We start from the raw sequence: 15,019 nt of genomic DNA on the forward strand, positions 1-15,019 counted from the left end.
ACTGTGGTGATGGCAACAGAGTGCATCGCTACTACTGGTGTGACCACTGGCCTGACTGTACTCATACACATTTGGACGAGATCAACTGTAAGAGCGTTTAGTTTAATTTCTAGTTTGTCTCTAGGTTTATTATTCAATCATAGTTTATAAAATTAGGAATTTTAACTTGATTTAAAATTAACTGCGTGAACGAGTTTCACAAATATGATTAAATTTTTAAAAGTCATCCTACGAAAGGATGCCAAATGTGCCAAGTAATATAAGTAAGAATGGCTTTGGAAAACCATGGTAAAATAAAGATTACTTCCCTATAAAGAAATTTGCTAAAATTAACCAAACTGTTGACAAGCGATTAAAGGTAATTGAACATTCTTATAAATACAACTACTGAACTCTCTGGCAACCTTTCAATATCTAGACATAAAGGTTCATTTTAATTAAAACCACACCAGCTTTGAAATAAAAGCTATCACATTTCACGAGGCTTGTACGGGACAGGGACTGGGTTACTGTTGCCATGACAACAGAGTTGACGTGCTGGGGACTCCATATAGTATGAGAATATTAAAAACACTTAAACTTTAGAAAAATATCTAGAAAACAGAAAATAGTAAGTAAAGGATCCAGTTATGTAAGAAATACTGTCCAGCTTGATATTGATTAATATATCAATGGGGATTATTAATATATTCTTCATCCTGAAACGAAAATACGTAAAATTAATTATACCATCATTGGTAATAACTGAAGTTATTTTTACTATAATAATATTGTATTGTGCCAACCACAACAGACGGTTTCATAACCATTATTTATTATGTTTTTACTAAATAACAACCCCAAAAACGTTCCCAAATAACCTCTATTTCCACTTAGTATTGTGAATGTATTTGGCGAATAATAAAGCACTTTTTTTCTTTTCTTTCTATCTTTCTAGTAATAACTTAATAAGCCAAGAGAAGATCCTGTAAAGAATGTTTGGTTGGTTCTAGTTGGATAAATCATATTGGAATTTGGAAAAAACTTACGTATTTAATGTCTAATTGAATTTTAGTGTATTCTAACCCGTTTCAGGTTTAAAGTAATCGGTTTAAAGTAAGTGCATTTATTATCAGCCAAACTTTTAAGGCCCGATTTATATTCCCCTTCAATAATATAGAACAAATTGTGGTAACACATTATACACGGGTTATTATAAAAAATAGGTGGCACATTTGTGTAACTAGTGCACTAAGGCACTTAGCGCTCGCGATACACATAATGTTTTCCTACAGTTACTATAAAGCATAAAATAATTAGTCTTACAAACACTGAAAAACACGTTATAGATTAGGTTAAATCCAAGCATTGAACGGAAATAGAATCTTAACACGAAACAACAGGTTAGTCGTAGTATCAATACTGTAAGGCTGTGAAACGCTGCACCAACTGATCGTAGTCGTTGCATCTTTAAGTGCCGTACACGTATACGCGCCTTATAAAATCATTTAATGAGTGTGACAAAGTAAAATGAGTGCGGCAAAAGTAAGTAAATGTAGCAAATAGCTACTTTGCGTGCTACAATCAGTGCAAGGCCTGATTTGTCTAATAACTGTAAGAAAATTAAATTTCTAATATTCTAACCCCTATTCACATTTAAATATATACAGGGTGACAAAAAAGTCTGGAAACGGCTTGATATCTTTTTGACTAAATTCGTTAGAAAAGTCAAACCTTTCACATCAACTTATATGTATGAAAACTACTTTTTGCAAGCATTACCATTTTTTTCCTTCACCAGGGGACGGCCCATGAGGAGTAGGTACATAATCTTTAGTGTAAGCATAGGTTGATATGCACATCATTTAAAGGTCTGGTCAAGTGAAGTTCATTGCCGGAAACCGCGTCAAAAAAGGTTCATCCGTTACAAAATGGCGGCATTTCAAAGTTCTTGCAGAATATACCTGCACAGTGCACAGGCCTTATACTCATAGTTAGAATTAGCCGGAAAATCTGAAACCCGGTTAAATTTATTTTAAAGATTGAATAAACTTAGTCTATGAGCTAGTTGACTTTAAAATGTGATTTCAGCTCTCAAGATAATGTTTAATACGAGTATTTACCAATACTAAGGCCTGTAAAGGTATATTTCACAAGAACTTTGAACAGCCGCCATTTTGTAACGGATGAACCTTTTGAGACGCGGTTTCTGGCAATGAACTCCACTTGACCAGACCTTTAAAATGATGTACATATCAACCTATGCTTACATTAAAGATTATGTACCTACTCCTCATGGGTCGTCCCCTGGTAGAAGTAAAAACAAGAAAATACTTGGAAAAAATAGTTTTTATACATGCAAGTTGATGTGTAAGGTTTGATTTTTCTAATGGATTTAGTTAAAAAAATATTAAGCCGTTTCCAGACTTTTTTGTCACCCTGTATATTCAAACACACATGTACACACATTTACAATGAGGATGGAAGTAAAAAGGAGAAGTTAAACTGTTTTGACCATATGAGAAGAAGCTGGCACCACTTACAATAATAGTAAAGCAATGAAGTAAGTGTAGTAGTTTACTCTAAGTTAAAAATAAACATTTACATCTATACTATTATATTTAATAAAACGTTCAGTTAAATTGAACATATCAAACACAAAAACAATAATAGTGCAAACAAATTGCAAACAAAAATACTGCAAAAAAAATTGAAAACATCAAAACCATGCACACTGTTCAACATATGTAATATGATTTCCTATATTCGTTTTATTGTATTTTTTGGTGGTGTTAAGGGCTAATATGTTCATAGTTAACAATAAATCATACTATTGAATTGAGATGAATTTTTAATAATTTCATTCTTTGAGGCAAGTGACACAATAGAATGTGGATTGTCCAAGAGAAATGAGGTCTGATTGAGAGAACAAAGCTTTTCTTCATCTTTTGTGCCTTATTTCTAGTCGAGTGTGGGTGGTTATTTTTTTAATAAAGCTGGCTTTAATTACAACTCTTTGCGATACTGGTATATTTAGTATGATAAAAATACGAATAAATGATTATAGGTTATACAATACCTAATTCGAATATAATACTGTTAAGGAGCCTGAGAATGAATCAAAGACATTTCAAAGAAAATATATAGCTTGTTAAATTCTGCTGGTGTTTAAGATTTGTAAATAAATAAAACATTTCATTTCACAAGCGTTTCCCCTCCTCAAATGGTTTAAAATACCCCCGCCGCAGCAAACCTGCCGACTAAGCGAATTTCCATTTGTCTGAATTGATTTTCAGTTAAATATATTTTAATAACATTAGGTTTAACGAGTACCTAGGTTTGCTGCTACAAGGAAACTAATAAAGTGTGTTTTTGAGTAAAATATTGATAGCTTAGTACAAAATAAATAAATTTGCCAAGTTTGATCAAAATATATCCATAAACAAGCAAACTACAACATTTGACAATATTCTCCATAAGAATAACATGGGAATTTTAAATTTCCAATTTTTTTAATTTTCTCCGTTACTAACAATCGAACAAAAATACTTTTACATACTAAATTATTTGTTTTTTTAAGCTCTTTAAAAAGGTCTAAAGAGAAATCGGGAAATTTTGTGTTTTGAGGGTCAAAAGTGAGAAAAACCAATTTTTACCCCATAAAACCCCTTGTAAAGCCCCGTTCCCATGGTCCGATCGTGCTGGTTCGCGAACTCATTCAAGTTTATCCCGCTTTACACCTTTAAACTAAATTTCATCAAAATCGGACAAAAATTACTCAAGTTATCGCGTTCACGGACGTATATATATATATATATATATATATATATATATATATATATATATATATATATATATATATATATATATATATATATATATATAAGTCTATATATATATATATACATATATAAAAATTTGAACGAATGGTGTTTTTGGCCTCTGGGGACATCAAAATGAAAAAGTAAATCGGTCCCGGGTCTAGGTCTTACCGTGCCACCTACGGTAATAGCTACTTCCCTATAGGGAAATTCGCTAAAACTTGTCAAAAGTAAAACAAATATATCATTTAAAAATACAAATGAAATGCATGTTGTCGTTACATAATCATCCGCATGTAATAATGTGTTGGCATGGTGTGATGTTTGGTTATAAAAGAGGGAAATACAGATGAAGACAAATTAAAGAGTAAAGGCTCAATAAAGGCCCCTCCTCTTTCTCTCCCTAGACACCATCGTACCTCACACTTAAACCTTGTGAGAAAATTAGCTTAGTATGCCAGACTTGGTACTCTCAATTGCTTAGGCTACATACATAGTCATGGAACTGGATTTCTTGAAGTCATAACACTTCACCTGCGCATTTTGTCAATAATGTTAATATCATTAAAGAGTCTTGCTATGCTATTTGAGAAAACAAAGTTGTTTTAAGATTATACACTATCAAGGTAAGGTAACATTTTGATTCGTATTTAGTGTTTTTGTTTTTCACTGGTTATTTGATTAGTTATCAAATATTTACTCATGTTTTCAATCCCACTTACAGGCCATGAGTGCAACGCTAGCTACGAGTTCCAGTGTCCCAACGGTCGCTGCATCAGACTCGCCAATCTGTGCGACTCTCAGTGTGACTGTGCTCCAAACACTACTGATGACGTCACCTGTGTGGATGAGCTTGATTGTGACTTGTATTACACTCTACACCATGGTGAGCTCACTTACTATTAGTAAGTTAACTGCACTAGTACGCATTTGTATCGGTGCAGTAACAACCACTGGTACAATCAAGGCCAGGAAAATATCAACAGATGGTTGTGATAAAGGAGAATTGTTTACTGCTCTAAGGACCCGGATTCCTCTTGCTCCAATTCCCCCCCCTTAAACTTCCCTCCCTAAATGGGCCCCTTAATTAAATGTTTAATTCCTCACATATTGTATTGTTCCCCCTCTAGTACATAGGCTATATCGATTCTTATAGACGTAGTCCGCAAGGAGGTAGGATATATTTAGGTTATTAAAATCCATGCAATAAGTATGATATTTCCTCTCCCGGCAGCAGGAAACCCACTAGTCAGACGCTCTCCGATTCAATCTGTTCCATTCAGTCTCCAACTGGATCCGACGTCTTCCACACTTTTAAGGCAATAACACATTGGTCTGACGGGCTCCCTCAGTAACAGACGAGATTTATTTCAGATGTTTTAGGGTTTTTGTAAATTTTGGCTGCTGGAGTAGTAAAAGGGGTCGTTATTTGTCCATCCGATGGTTCTTTGTTTGCATACTCTTTTGCTATAGTAATTGGTTCTTTATTTAAGAACCAATCACCACTGAAATCCATAGAACTTCCATCACTGAATTCAGAAAGCATCGGAACATGTTCAAGCTCTTTTTATAGCCTATGACAGGGATGGTCCCAACTGCTTCATTCAAAAGTTCACAAGGCCTACCTTGTGCACGCAGACTGGATAAAAATCGGATCCGACGTCTGACCCGGTGAGCAATGTCGTCGGAAGGACAGGTGTCGGATCGAAACTGATCGGAGCGGAGAGCTTCGGATAAGTGGGTTTCCTGATTTACCTCATACGCTGAAAAAGATACATTTGTGGTTTGGTGTTCTGTTTTGTTTTGTTATTTTTCTGGCAATGAAATAAATAGATTTTTTTTATTTTCGTATTTTTGTGCCTTGTTATGTGTGCGTAGGCCCTATAGTATATATAATTTTGCTGTTTGAATGGAGTTTGTCAAAAATAGATCTTTCCAAACGAATTTATCTCCACTCTTAGGTTAGTTAGGCCTAATAGGTAACAAAATCCGATCTATAAGTTAAAAAGCTTCGTAAAATACTTGGCTTAAATCCACACATAACTTTATCATATTTTGACTTACCTTAGTCAATTCTAGTTTTCACAGGATTTCTTGTTGACTTTAAAATCCTACTTAAATTAAAAGCATTTGTGTATTCGTGTGTACATATGAGTGTTTGTTTAAATTGTAGAAGGACTAGCAACATGCATGCTGGGAGAGTCCCTGGCGTGCCCGGTGCCCCCGGAGCAGCCCAGAGAGCCGGGCAAGGAGCGCTGCATCGCCCAGCAGTTCCTATGTGATGGGCACAACGATTGTCAGACCGGGTACTACCTCTCCGACGAGTTTGGCTGTGGTAAGTCTGCAATTAACATGTTTATGATACGAGAGCTGTCAACAATATACAATACAGTGAAACTGGATTACAATTTAATAAACCCGAATAAACAATGTCTAAGTATATTCTAAATTTAAGGAGTGTCTTTTTCTTATTTGTAGTGGTTACTGGAGAAGGAGGGTGGAATTTAAAATTGAGTACGTATTTCTACTACCTCACTTAATTAAATCTTCCGACGTTACTGTTAATTAACTCATACCCGAGACTTAAATATTCATGTAATTGCTAAACAAAGAATTAGCATTCTACAAACATTATAAATGTACGTATAGTTCACCTCCATATCCATTGGGTTGCTGGCGGGTTGAACGTGTTCACTTTTTCCAATTATATAGCTTCCTTTATATATTATGTTTTAGTGGGAATTGTAAATGAAACATAAATGAATCTCAATCATTTATATTGATTTGCAAGGTATTCGATAACAGACAGTGTTTGATGATGGTCAATACTCCGAGATATCTTCAAGAATGACAGTGAGGTCTCTGTGTTGGCGGAGTATCATCGTCGACCCTCAAGGGACTGCCAGCCTGTAGTGCGTCGTCGCGTAGGTCAGCCTTAGTTCAACAGCGGATTTTAATATATTATGTATCCAACATAAAGTGTGCGCAATCTAGTATTGAATGGATGTCAATTAGTTAGTCTACTCAATTTCTCCCGATTACGTATTGATTTTATGTGGCCGTTTGTTATCCACGGTTTTACCTTAAACGTTTTAATGAAAGCGAAATTTTATGAATATACGTACTGTGAAAATAAGTATGTCTTTAAAGGTTTTTGCGGTGGTATTGATTGATGTATAGATTTGATCCTAGTTCTATACAAGGAAATATTGTCAAATTTGTTTCTAGTTAATTATTATTTGGGCATTGTTATTTATTCCCGGATTGGTTGTTGCTGTACTTTGAACTTCAAGACAGAACTTAAGTGCTCCGTGATTGAGGTCTGAAGAACGGTTGAGTTGGCTGTAAAGTTAGGCGGAAGTTTGACCAAGTATAGATCGATCGATAAACGTGTTACTTATCGGCCGTTTTACTTTATCTATGCACGGGATGAATCCTAGGTTACTCAGTACGTCTAAGTAGTGGTCTTCCAGAGTATTCAATTGAGGAATTAAATGTCAGGTCTGTGAGTGGCTGATGACTATTATGACGAGAGGCTGCAGAGGCTATAATTCACCCGCCTTACATATAAATTCACTCCTTGCCTCTAACACCGTTATAGTAATAATCAGTTTAGATTTAACTTTTATAATATTAACTCAATCAATTTGTTGGAATTCTATACACATATTTGATCACATATTTAACACATTTTCACATATTTTTGATTCTGACATATTTTTATTGTTGTTGTTAAGTTTGCTCATTTGTGAAATTTGTACATATATTGTTATCAATAGGACAAGATAATGCCCTTCTTTTGAATAAAATTGTAAATTTCATCTTCGATAATAGTGATACACGATTAATGCGTATTATAGTTAAGGATTGCATACTGACAGGCAACAATTTGAAATAGAAATGGTGAAGGGTTACGGTAAATGTCAGCCAAATCACAAGACATATTAGCTCCGTTTGACATGAAGGATGGACTCGAGGCGACTACACTTACATGACGAGTGCTGGCTACCTGTCACTGATAACATGACATCTTTGTACTCTACAGTCCTTCACAGTGATTGATGCTGTTATAGATAATAAACGTAGTATAACCCTTCAGGTATACTCGCTCGTTGTTACGATTAAGCCTAGATTTTGTCAAAGTTATGTAGTTTATAGTTTGAGTGTCGTAAAATTGTCCCATGGAAAGCCCACATCCCATAGAATGGCGTAATGTGCTCTCAGCCTAATTTGAGGCTCCTTTATAAATGACTCAATATCCACTACTTGCTCTAAATTTGAAGTGGGATTTTGAAATTATATTTTTCATACAGTTACCTAACAATGTACATGTTCTCTCACTGATTTGAGAAATTTCATAGTGAGCGAAATAGTGAGCGCGTAACATGCAGGCAACACGTGCGCATGAAATAACATATGCGCGCGAAATACGTTGGCAGCACTGGCTGTAAATCAGCTGGTCAACTGTTGTACTGTTGTATTTGTCACTTCACATTAAATTTTATATTAAAAGTTTACTTCTGTGTAAAAATAGGTTATGTTTCTTCACCAATTTATTTGTTTTATGGTAACTGAAGGAGTAACTTATGGTAACTCGAGTTCAAAGTACAATTGCCTCACTCGAGAAACCATTCCTCACTCGCCTACGGCTCGTAAGTAAGGATTTCTCTCGAGTGAGTCAACTGCTCACTTTTCTCACTAGTTGCACAAATAACTATTTAAAAATGTTTAGGTTTTCAAAAAGATATATAGAAATAAAGATACGAAGAGGTAGAAATTTCCCAACAAACTTAATTAGCACAAATATTCTGTGTAAATTTAACGTTCGATGCTCACTAATGCAGTATGATCTACTTTTGTTACTTTTAATTAATCATTTAAGTAAAATTGTACACAATACTAAAAAACAGTTAATAATATATTTGATAAATTCTTAATTTAAAACTTTATCTTACTTTGATACATATAATGGCGCACAAATGAATGTCCAGATATGAGTAGAAAAGAGGTAACCAGTGATGTTTGTGGAAGAGCTTGATTAATCTAGAAAACCAGTGTTGCTCCACCAAAAAGATTTTCTCTTAGAGATAGATATTGGACTTCTTTGGTGCTCAATGGGGGGTAATAAATTGTATCGATCTTCTAAAGCAAGTTTTATATTGCACTGAATTCCATTTTGTGACAAAGCATTGTCTAAAGAGCAACAATCGTGTTTTAAATTATAAATTAATGTTACTGATTAATAAAATCAGTTTCAGTTTAATAAAATCAGTGAAGGAACAAGTCATTAAATAATAATGACTTGTTCCATTTGTATGTTAAAAAGGAGTTAAACTGATTACTGTCATAATAAAAATAATCTTCGAATGTCTATAGAGTCACAAGCTCCATTATTTAAGAGAAAATGCATGATTCTATTGCAGACTGTTAATAATAGCGTTCGTATGTTTGAAGATATCAAAGGAAAAGGCCCAGATGAGAAGATGTTTACTTGCAAGGACAACAGAACTCTTCCTGCTTATTTAAGATGTGACTTCAAGTTCGACTGTCTCCATGGAGATGACGAGGACAACTGCCACAGTGAGTGAAATCATAGATAAATCATACTGCTATATTTTATGATTAATTTATCAATATTGCATATAAATAGTTGAAAAATAGCTTATAATGATAATGCTTACCGGTTTAATATACTTCTTGGTACTAACCATATTATTTACAATGGAATTCTGTAGACAAATGAACTATTGACCCGTGTCTTTTTGCAGAACTATGTTAAAACTTTTAATCGACTTTTTAGTTGCAAAGGTTTACTGATTCTATTATTATTATTAATATTTGTAAAAAAAATAATTTCTGAACCTGTCTTTGCGCAAATAAGATGCATTATGGAGTTGCATTATTATCTGCGTCGTATGTTACCACAGAGCCTGTGTGTGGTAAAGATTGTCAATGTACCAGAAGCCAATGTATTTAGTCACCTCTCTCGCTATAAATGTTAAACAGTTAACTACCACAAAAACTGTTGAGATTATTATCTGTGATATTTATCATATACATTGTAATGCTATGTTGCCACAGAGCCTGTGTGTGGCAAGGAGGAGTTTAAATGTACCAGCAGCCAATGTATTTAGTCACCTAGCGCTGTAAATGTTAAACAGTCAACTACCACACAAAACTGTTGAGATTTTTATGTGCGATATTTAACATATTCATTGTAATGCTATGTTGCCACAGAGCCTGTGTGTGGCAAGGAGGAGTTTAAATGTACCAGCAGCCAATGTATTTAGTCACCTAGCGCTGTAAATGTTAAACAGTCAACTACCACACAAAACTGTTGAGATTATTATCTGTGATATTTAACATATTCATTGTAATGCTATGTTGCCACAGAGCCTGTGTGTGGCAAGGAGGAGTTTAAATGTACCAGCAGCCAATGTATTTAGTCTCCTAGCGCTGTAAATGTTAAACAGTCAACTACCACACAAAACTGTTGAGATTATTATCTGTGATATTTAACATATTCATTGTAATGCTATGTTGCCACAGAGCCTGTGTGTGGCAATGAGGAGTTTAAATGTACCAGCAGCCAATGTATTTAGTCTCCTAGCGCTGTAAATGTTAAACAGTCAACTACCACACACAACTGTTGAGATTATTATCTGTGATATTTAACATATTCATTGTAATGCTATGTTACCACAGAGCCTGTGTGTGGCAAAGAGGAGTTCCAATGTACCAGTGGCCAATGTATTAGTCGCCTCTCTCGCTGTGACATCCACATCGATTGTCTTGACAAGTCTGATGAAATAAACTGTGGTAAGTACATTACAATAATGCTAATCATTAGTATATTTTAGTATCTGTCTTTATTTGAACTAATATCATTAAAACTCAATGATCAAACAGAAGAACCCTACCTAGATTATTACACAATTTAGATAGTACAGAAAGAACACATTACGACTTTTTTAGTAGATACTAAAATTATAATATTACATTGTATAACCTTCGAGAAAAAGAATAACAGAACAAGTTGAAGAACAGGATATTGTATTTCTCCTGACGCCTTAGAAATACAATAGCTAAAACCATTAATCGTCTTAATTGCACCTGCTTTTCTCACTTCAGGCAAAAACAAAATCTAAAAAATCAATCTGTTTTTATTTGGGAATTTTGACGCGAAATGATTTTGACGTAAACCTATGATCAATTATAATATGAGATATTATTGTTTGTTCCTAAAAAGAAGAATCGAACGTAATTATGAATAGGGAGAGAAAACCTGTCATTTGACTCAAAAGGTTTGAATGTACCCAGCCGAAAATAACGTTGATAAACCTGATTTTATATATTTCATTTCGCTGTGAAAGTCTTTTGTGATTGATTGGTTCCTTTCGCTCTTTACAATCTCTTCAGGTTGAAGGGATTTTAATATCCTTCCGACTAGGCCTTTCAAAGATGTCAAATCTCAAAGAGAACATGTAATTAAACAACTTTTATGTACCTGTGAACTAATCATATTGATAATAAAACAGCTCTACGAAAAAGTTCATAAAACAAAAAATGTAACCTAACACCATGTGATTTACCCTTGAAATATTTGAAAATACGATGCCGCTGGTGTCTTACCGGTACTGGGATTGCATTTGTATTTACTTTAGCCTAAGAAGCGTTTAAAGATAGCGGTTTCTTATAACCAAAAATTGTAAGGTATGACTTAGAATGGATTATATTAAAACGCGTCGTTACTAAAACATGGAATTCTGGCAAAAAGCATACACTTCCTTATTTCTACAGACAAGTGTAAGTAGGTTGAAACACTTCATGTAAACACGAATTTATTAATTTTACCGTTGAAATTTACAGCTATTAAAATGAAAGTAGAAAATGTAACTATTCAAATTGTTTATGACATCGATGTATTTAGGTTTATGGTACTTATAATGTTCTACTGCTGTGATACTTCAGATGTTAGGATTCACATCTTCGATTTTATTTCAAACACCGCAGTTACATTTTAGGTTACGTTTATGGAATGTGTTCTAATTATGTTCGTACATTTCGGATATGAGTTATTAATTGAATAAAAAAACTCTTAGTTGAGGCGTGTAAAACTGCACAATATAACCGTGAGGAAATCATGCTTACTAAACATATCTAACATACTATATTTTCAAGTTAATTGTGAACCGTAGCTACCTTAAGTTTAATACGTACTTTTTCTACGCTAACTGTTTTGATTCCACAACGTTTCGGGAAACAAGAAACTCCTCCCGTTTTCAAATTACCTAAATGTCTACACTAGTCTACAGTTATCTGCCTACCCTATACAGTATAACCTAACCTACCTATTATTATCACATAAATAATAACATACCCTGCTGTTTAGGTTGATTGGTTGGACAACAAATTGTATTTAAAATGGATAATTTCTTTAAAGTTAAGTGTTTTACTTTCTATTTACGTTGGCGAATCACTGACACTTGGTTTGTCTTGTAGATGAGTTCAAATGCAGTGTTGGCATGACCAAGTGTCACTCAGGGGGTCAATGTTTGTCGTCACATCTCTGGTGTGATCACTACACAGACTGTCCGGACGGCTCCGACGAGCGCCACTGTGGTGAGTGATAGCCACTGAGGTCCAGAGCCTTAGTATAATTTTGTTCACAATTAATGATTTTGAAAGGCATTTGACTGTGTTTTACATCCGTGATTAGGGACACGTAAGAATTGAATGTTTTCAATCTATGAGAATATGAATATCTGCAGTAATTATTGTTCTTACTATACAAACGAAAAATATAAATCAAGATTATGAAGTCAGAGGTTGAACTTGTGGTAATTTATTTAATTTCAAGTTACATGAATACTAAATGAAATTAGAAAAGGTTTGCATACACGTAGCAATCAGTTCTCAATTGATAATTTCAGTTTAAAATGTATTTATTTACCTTTTCGGAATAGTTTTTTTTTTATATCACTTCGATTTTAATATACTTTCCGTGGCTCGAAATGTATAAGTTAGTTATAAATTTCAATTAAATGTTTTGTTTTAAACATTTCAAGCCAAATGATTTGCTTCAGTAACCTATAAAAAAACAAATGTTTTGCCTTTGGTTTCATTTAGAATGTATGGAACGTTTAACTGCTAAATATTCATGTCGCAAATAGAAGGTTGAGAGGTGACATGATGACATTTTCAAGGTGACTGACAGTCATAAAACATCCTGTTGCATATATGGTATCTAGATGAATATGTTATTTACACTTTGAAATGATGTGACAAAGTTACATGATTGTAATGATTTATGGTTTCACTCATAATATCTTTGTTACAAGTAGGCCTAATATCCTATACATACTTCCTGCCATCTGTGTATAAAATCATATGTTGTATTGATTGTTAATACTCTGTTTACTTTTCTTTGTTTACATTTATCAGTTCTTTCTAAAAAAAATATTTAATCAAAGTATATATTGAATTTACCTTTTTAATTAAGTAAAATTCAATCAATATAATCAAAATCAATCATTATTGGTCTTAAACATAATTGGTTGTGACACTATAGTAATTATAATGTGCAAGTAACCACATATACACCTAATATCATGTGTGTGTCACCAGAGACAGTGGAGTGTCACAGAGACCAATACAGATGTGACTCAGGCCAGTGTGTCTCTGTTGTTCAGCTGAGGTGTGTAGAGTCTGGCAATGCTAGGTCAGGCTGTGACACTACATTAACTACAATTTAAAAGTAGCCACATACATGTTTGTGTCACCAGAGACAGTGGAGTGTCACAGAGATCAATACAGATTTGACTCAGGCCAGTGTGTCTCTGTTCAGCTGAGGTGTGTAGAGTCTGGCAATGCTAGGTCAGGCTGTGACACTACATTAACTACAATGTAAAAATAACCACACACATTTTTGTGTCACCAGAGCCAGTGGAGTGTCACAGAGACCAATACAGATATGACTCAGGCCATTGTGTCTCTGTTCAGCTGAGGTGTGTAGAGTCTGGCACTGCTAGGTCAGGCTGTGACACTACATGAACTACAATGTAAAAATAACCACATACATGTTTGTGTCACCAGAGCCAGTAGAGTGTCACAGAGACCAATACAGATGTGACTCAGGCCAATGTGTCTCTGTTCAGCTGAGGTGTGTAGAGTCTGGCACTGCTAGGTCAGGCTGTGACACTACATGAACTACAATGTAAAAGTAACCACATACATGTTTGTGTCACCAGAGCCAGTGGAGTGTCACAGAGACCAATACAGATGTGACTCAGGCCAATGTGTCTCTGTTCAGCTGAGGTGTGTAGAGTCTGGTACTGCTAGGTCGGGCTGTGCTGACATGTCAAACCTGCGACATTGCGGTAAATATACAATTAAGTAGTAGGATTATGTAATTGTAATGTGTGTTATGTTAATTTATTTTAAGTCAATCAAATTATGTACTATGCATCAAAATCTCAAATTGTGACAGCTTTTGTTTTACTTTTGGATACTGGAGTAGACATTCCATCTATATGGGTTAGCTGTAGCCTAATTACTTGCAATATGAACGGTGGTGAATGAGTAACTCACAGAGTGTGTTGCAGACCTAAAGAAGTAAGAACCAAGGTGTTTTATCCTATTATACTATCTCTATTATTTTTTCTTACTACGGTACCTAGTTGATGTAACGGAAAGATTTTATTTTATTTTGGCTTTGTTGAAAAGTTGGCTTATTCGAGAGGAATTAGTAATTTACATTTACGTACTCAATCTAACTAAGCTCATTTTTGCTGTAAAACTGGCTACAAACTAAGCAGGGGGAATGGAATGTGTAGTTCTATATGTATGTAGTCATAGATTGTGTTTACATTATGTGTAATAAGATAATCCAAAGACAATTTGAGGATAGAATTGTATTTTTTAGTTTTTTTATATACTCAAATCAGGTAATTACCCATCGATCAACAACATATTTTTTTAAGAAGGCGAAATATAACTTGTCTCTAAGAACCAGTATTTTGTACCAACCAACTGATAGTTCTACCGTAGATAGCTATTACGGTACGCATTATTTTTAGTAAAAAAATCCTTATTCACAAGGATTAAGTTTTAATTAAGTTCAAAATTAAATTCTTTCAAAAATAAATATATTTTTGTGATAACGTGACATTAATATGGTGACGTAAAGTTAGAAGATACTTAGCTGAAGAACGGAAAGT

At 34.3% G+C, this 15,019-nt stretch overlaps 1 protein-coding gene across 1 annotated transcript in view; it reads left to right on the plus strand.

Moving 5' to 3' along the window:
- Positions 1–4,586: 4,586 nt before the first annotated feature.
- LOC128987296 (G-protein coupled receptor GRL101-like) overlaps positions 4,587–15,019 on the plus strand; it is a 73,650-nt gene continuing 63,217 nt past the window's right edge. Inside the window, exons 1-6 of the mRNA XM_054408066.1 lie at positions 4,587–4,686; positions 5,974–6,135; positions 9,255–9,380; positions 10,506–10,619; positions 12,303–12,422; positions 14,051–14,179. Of these exons, the coding sequence (XP_054264041.1) occupies positions 5,991–6,135; positions 9,255–9,380; positions 10,506–10,619; positions 12,303–12,422; positions 14,051–14,179 (634 nt within the window). The 5' untranslated portion in view covers positions 4,587–4,686; positions 5,974–5,990. The remainder of the gene's footprint in view (positions 4,687–5,973; positions 6,136–9,254; positions 9,381–10,505; positions 10,620–12,302; positions 12,423–14,050; positions 14,180–15,019) is intronic.

The sequence above is a fragment of the Macrosteles quadrilineatus genome, unplaced genomic scaffold (assembly GCF_028750875.1).
Source record: "Macrosteles quadrilineatus isolate MER2022 unplaced genomic scaffold, UCM_ALF_1.0 Scaffold_2__2_contigs__length_208266976, whole genome shotgun sequence".
Taxonomy (NCBI): Eukaryota; Metazoa; Arthropoda; class Insecta; order Hemiptera; family Cicadellidae; genus Macrosteles; species Macrosteles quadrilineatus.